This window comes from Theropithecus gelada, chromosome 1 (assembly GCF_003255815.1).
Source record: "Theropithecus gelada isolate Dixy chromosome 1, Tgel_1.0, whole genome shotgun sequence".
NCBI lineage: Eukaryota > Metazoa > Chordata > Mammalia > Primates > Cercopithecidae > Theropithecus > Theropithecus gelada.
The window spans coordinates 109,951,968-109,957,967 of record NC_037668.1 but is presented as its reverse complement, the minus strand read 5'-3'; the positions used below and the strand labels follow the sequence as shown (position 1 = coordinate 109,957,967).

At 35.6% G+C, this 6,000-nt stretch overlaps 1 protein-coding gene across 5 annotated transcripts in view; it reads right to left on the bottom strand.

Annotated features, from left to right (window-relative positions):
- Window positions 1-2,284: 2,284 nt before the first annotated feature.
- The window catches only part of ADGRL2 (adhesion G protein-coupled receptor L2), a 195,553-nt gene continuing 191,837 nt past the window's right edge, over window positions 2,285-6,000 (bottom strand). For 2 of the 5 annotated variants that reach the window (XM_025393330.1, XM_025393359.1), the window contains one exon: window positions 2,285-3,711. In XM_025393330.1, the coding sequence (XP_025249115.1) occupies window positions 2,957-3,711 (755 nt within the window). In that variant the 3' untranslated portion in view covers window positions 2,285-2,956. Of the gene's footprint in view, window positions 3,712-4,394; window positions 4,448-6,000 lie in introns of all 5 variants that reach the window. The other 3 variants (XM_025393319.1, XM_025393340.1, XM_025393350.1) reach the window with 2 other exon arrangements.

Below are 6,000 nucleotides of genomic sequence, written 5' to 3'. Positions count from 1 at the left end.
CCAAGTGGGAGGACTGCTTCAGACCAGGAGTTAGAGACCAGTTTGACCAACATAACAAGATAATATTATGACTATTTTTTAAAAATAAAGACTAACAGAGTGAATGTCCCTAGGAAGAACTATAATAATGTGACTTTGTAAGTTCACAGTTGTGACTATCACAAAGAGAAAACAATCAAGAATGTGAAAACTGTACATTCAGGTGAAGTCTGGGCAGATCCCAAGAAACTAGGTTAATAAATAAAATAATGCATCTGCATTAAAACCGTAGTTTAATAATTATAAACCTAAGAAACTATCTTGTACTAGGGGAATCCTAGATGGAATTTAAGGCAACATTTATATATTTTTGAAAAGAAATGCTTTAAAATGACTCTTCTTTTGAGGCCAAAGATCAATGATGGTTTCCAAATTGAATCTATGGGATAAAGACATTAGAGAACAGTAGCCATTTAGGTACTATGCACTGTTCATGTCTTTAGAGTTTTGAGAACTGCCTCAAGAGAAAGAAACAGGGCTAACTGAATAATCAGTGTTGCCTTTAAAAAATTTATTACTGAACCAGCCTGACTCTAGGTAGCTTGTATACTAGGAAGTACACATCACACAATACTGTATGGTTTTAGGCATTCAAAATAAGTATAACAAGATAGAAAATTAAAAATACTTGATTATCTAATGCCCTCCTTTAGCAAGCAAAGTTTATAAATCCCAGAAGAATTTTAGCCAAAGAAATGAGTACCTTTCTCAGAGGATTGTTAAATCTGAGAACCTGGGAGGTGGAGGTTGCAGTGAGCCGAGATCACACTACTGCACTCCAGCCTGGGTGACAAAGGGACACTCTTAAAAAAAAAAAAAAAAAATATATATATATATATATATATATATATATATATATGCACTTAATTTTTAACTCTCATTGCTTTTTAAATTCAATTGGCATGTGTGTGTCTACATAAAAGTAAGCGATTTATAAGCTGGTGGCAGTATCTGAGAATTAGAACCATTAAGCTTTAGAATAATTTTGTATAAACGCTTATGATACAAACAGAAAAAATCTGTTTCTTGATATTCAATTATATGATNGGCATGTGTGTGTCTACATAAAAGTAAGCGATTTATAAGCTGGTGGCAGTATCTGAGAATTAGAACCATTAAGCTTTAGAATAATTTTGTATAAACGCTTATGATACAAACAGAAAAAATCTGTTTCTTGATATTCAATTATATGATTTTTGAACTTGGAGTAAAACTTTTCCAGGGTAATGAATATTGGTATTCACAGCTATCTGTAGGGATATTTATAATCCTTAAAGTATGTTTAAGAAATTTCCCAATACTGCTGAAAAATCAGTTAAAAACTTTTTATGATGCCTAAATTTGATGGTAGAACTTCCAACCCTTCTTTTTTTAGTCCTGTTACAATGCAACAAACAAAAATGCTTTCAGAATATATCCCTCTTAAAACTTATCCAACAGATTTTGTGCATATGTAGTGGGAAATGAGAAGACATACATTCTTTTCAGCATGAAGAACAAACAGGCAACTTAATTGTATCCTTTCATATATCCCTGGGCTTTGGTATGACATTACTTAAACCAAGGTGGGAAGGGGTGGGAAGGGACCAACATGTTAAAGCCAATTATGTATCATACATAAGAGTTCACATGTTAACTACTTGAAAAAATTCACATTTATTTACTGTCAAACCGTGTTAAACTTTACACTGGATATTAGTGATGGGCTCATTATTAACAGGTTTACACAAAGGGATGAAAAGAAAAGCAGAATTTTGCTGAAACAATTTACATTTCATTAGAATTTTATCATAAAATAAATTAATTACTAAATATAGGCAGAAGGAATATGGAAGAGTAATATTTATGTTTTATTTTATTTTTTTAAAAAAGAATAGGCACCTTTTGTTCACTAGAAAGTTTGTGAGAAGTGCCCAGTGCCCTCTTTGCCCTCTGTTCAAGAATAAACAGAGGGGTGACACACAATCTTTTCTAGATTTCACCACTTCTGTGCAAGGCATGGCATAACTGGCTTGGAAGAGTTTTTTTCTCCCCATAAAACACGTTCTTTTGGCAATAAGAAATTTAAATGTAAGTAATAAAGACTAACTTGTCAAAGCAGAACACTGTATACAGTGGAAAAGAAGTGAAAATGGGTAGAACTTACCATGACAAAGTGTAAGAAAAAACATTTCCTAACATGTGCAACCAAGAGCTTTTCACAATATTCTCTTCACTCTTTAAAATTATTTTAATGACAATTATATTTCAGTTGGACACAAATGTATTTATTTTACCCTAGCAATAGAACAAAATATAATTTCTTTAGCCATTTTTCATGAGAATAGTTCATTGTACAGTTGAGGAAACATATGAAATAAGGCCTGTGGCTTGATTGCTAGTGGTTAAGCATGTTTTCAATCTTTGCCTTAATGTAAAAGATTTGCAGTGACCTGCAAACTGATGCAGAATAGCTCTCCTGCTTTTCCAAGTCTTGTCAGGAATAGTAAGGTACAGTAAATTTGTCCCACAGGATTTTAAAGCCTACGTCTTGTATATAATACAATGCAGGCCTACAAAAATGGTGCAGCCATATTTACAAATTTAGTTCACAGACTGCTGCAGTAAAATGGCTGGAAAGTTTTGTTTTGCTTGTTTCACAATTTCTCTAAACAGCAGCAGAATCTTAAAATACCTGGTTGGCATCTCTTTTCTTTGTAACAAATAATTCATTTTAGTATACTCTGTGTATATACAAAGTTTTTGTATGTTTTATAAAAATTCACAGAACTGCAAGGTTCAGTCATCTTTTTTACACTGGAGAACCACAGGTCAAGAGTCATCTCTTCAAGCAGAGTTTGAGGGAGTTGCATCAGGCCAATGGAGTCTTTATTTATTAATACTTGCATGTGGCCCTTGGAATTCCTTAGCTCTACGATTAAAGACTTGTAACCAGCTGCATTTGTCCTTCTCTAACATCTCCTTCTGGAATACACCCTTCTTTGTTAATTGGGATTATATAACCATCACTATTGCCCCTGCTGATCTGGTAGCACATCTGAAGCTGATGGCCAGCTCCAAGATTTGGCATGCTTTTATAGTAAATGTCCTCATTCTCACTCCTCCTGGAGGGAGAGAGGTCTTCTTCCATGTCAGGGCTGCTCTCCGGATAGGGAGAGTCTCTAAGATTGGGCATGCTTGTGTAAAGAGAGTCTCTGTTGGGGGACTGTAGGTGATCTTCAGCCTCTGCTGTCAGCTGGGAGACATAGCTGTCAGTTCCCTCGGACTTCACTTTCTTCTGGGGTTGGTACAGAAGGGAGTGAGTCCGCTGAGGAATAAGCGGTGCCTCGAGTTCTTTGTGATGGAGCTCCAGCCCTGGGTTGTCGCTGTGCATTAAAGATGAAGCATCTGCCACAATAGCATCATCTTCACTGCTGCTACCTCCAATCACAGGTTTGACTGGTAACGTGAGCTCGAGGTTGTGAGTCTTGCTGCTGCCCCGTAAGTTGTTGTGCACTAATTCTGAAATGATCATTTTCTCAAAAGCAGTATCATTCAGACTTAGTCCACAGTCCACAACTTGCACGCTGTCATTATAGTCACCCTTGCGCAGCGAGTAGCTGTTGTTAAAATTACCATTTAGCGGTAGAGTATCCATGGCACTTGTATCCCTGGCATTGTTCAGTGAATGTCCTGAAACAGAAGAGGGGGAGTTACCGTTACTGTCTCTGTTCCTTTACAAAGAAACTCTATTTCTTTTGTACAAAACTTTTTAATGTCGTTCAGGACAAAGTTGTATTTGAAAGCTAACACTTGAGAAGTGCCAGGCTTTCCCGCATTCCCAACTGTAAACAGTTGCAACCCCTCAGATAACAGGAAAAAGTGTTAAAAATAATACTGTTTTCAAGGGAGGGAAAATGGCATACACAGTAATACTTTGTCAATTTCGGGAGACAGTACTTATTAATTGATTTTGGTCAAATCTCTGACACAAAGAAGACTTCACTCCATGCCCTTGCATAGTTAATGCAAAGCAATTCATTAGTGACATTTACATTTTAAAGTACAAGACTATGGTTTATAAAAATAAAATTAACAGAATTTGTCCTAAACAACACTAAATTAAAAAGGAATAAGTCACAATACAAAACTGAAAGGCAAAATGTACAACATAAACCCACATAACTGGCAAGCAACTTTTTAAACAACATTCTAACATTTCCTTTTTTCTGGAGATGAAGTAAAAAAAAGAATGAAAACATGGACAGATACAAAGAAGTCATGTTAAACAAAGACAGCCATCTCTCATACTGACTGGACCAGGGGTCCACAAGCACCATCCAACATCACGATAGACAGCAGGTGGAATGACTCACTTTGGACAACTCACATCATGTCTGTCTGCTCAGGCTATCTGGCCTAAGAGTAGCTGATATATAAAAGAAAGTAAAATGATTTATTGTAACATGATGAAGAATTTCTAAGCTTCTCAGCAACTTAGTCAGAGCAAGGGTTCAACAAATTAGATTACCAGCAATAGCAGCCTTTTATTTTTCATTTAATATTTATTATTTTGAGTATTTGGTACTAATAATCTCTCTAATAGCAATGGCCCCAGGCTTCTAGTGGTCAAAGTTTGCCTGCAGCCCTGCAGTCTGCATCAGTCACAGTGACAGCACCGAATGAACCAGCAGAGTCTACTGTACGAGATTGGCCCACAGACACCATGGCCATGGAGGTCAAAAGCAGAAATGTTAGAGATTTCTTAAGTATGGGTCACAGAAATTAAACCAAGAATAAATATTAACTATGGAATGGGAGAAGGGTGGCAGCCTTGGCTAATATATTTTTATTTCTAAAGGAATGAAAGATTGGATAAGTCTGCTGAAGACAGGAAAAGAGGTTTAGGAGGGGGGGAAAAAAAACATGGTAACATGCTCTATTGGAATCAGAGTTGTATTTTCCACAGACACATAAACATGTAAACTAAGACATCACAGTGCTTCTCAAGCAAATGAAAAAAAAAAAGTCAAGAGAAAATTAAATGGTCTGCACCATGGAAAGTTAGGTTATTCATTCTCAAAATCCTAGAGAAAAAAAAAAATCACAGTCTACAGATAGGTCTGTAAAAAAAAAAAGAATGAAATGATGTTATTGAAATGAAACTGACCACTGTGAGGCTGCTGCATTGTATGCAAGGCTTGGAGGAGTTTAGGAAAAAATTTAGTTCTTGGAAAAAAAATACGAAATTTCCCGTTTTAGTGCTCACTCCACTCTTAAAGCTGCAGATATCCTAGAAAATGCAGTTTCCTTCAGAAAAAAAAAAATCTGTATTGCCTGATACAAACTTCATGACCAATAAATATGTGATCATTGTTGGGCAAATTATCATCAGCAAAAAAACGAGAAAATGAGGGAAGATTATATTTGTTAGTGATTTGTATTGTTTAAAGACTGTCCCAACTTCCACATTTGAAAAACTGACAAATTTGTATCACGTTCCATGTGCAACAAAATGAAATTGTGATAGTTATTTGTAAGGCTTCCTTTAACTTGGTAGACACAATTCTTTAGCTTCATGAATTCATGTTATGTGCTATAATCTTCGTAAGATTATTTAAAAAAACATTTGGCACTTAAAGGTATGAGTGACACATGGCTCACTTGCTAGCATTTGTTTCCTCTGTAGAGGTTCACTGTTTTCAAAGATTTTCTTTTGTTTTATCATTGCTTGGTAAATATAACACTATATACTGGATATAATCCAAAAGGTCTTTTCTATGATATACTGCAGATTTAAGCCATCTTTGACTGGTTTTGAAGAGGTATCTTTTTCTGCCCAAGTTCAGGTAATTCACTTGAAGATTTTCCACAGCCTGTAGCAAGATTACTGTGGGAATGCAGAAATGATAAATCAATTATTAAGCATTTTGGTTGACAGTACTTCAGGCTTTATAGAGCAAATTATTTCAGCATTGCGTA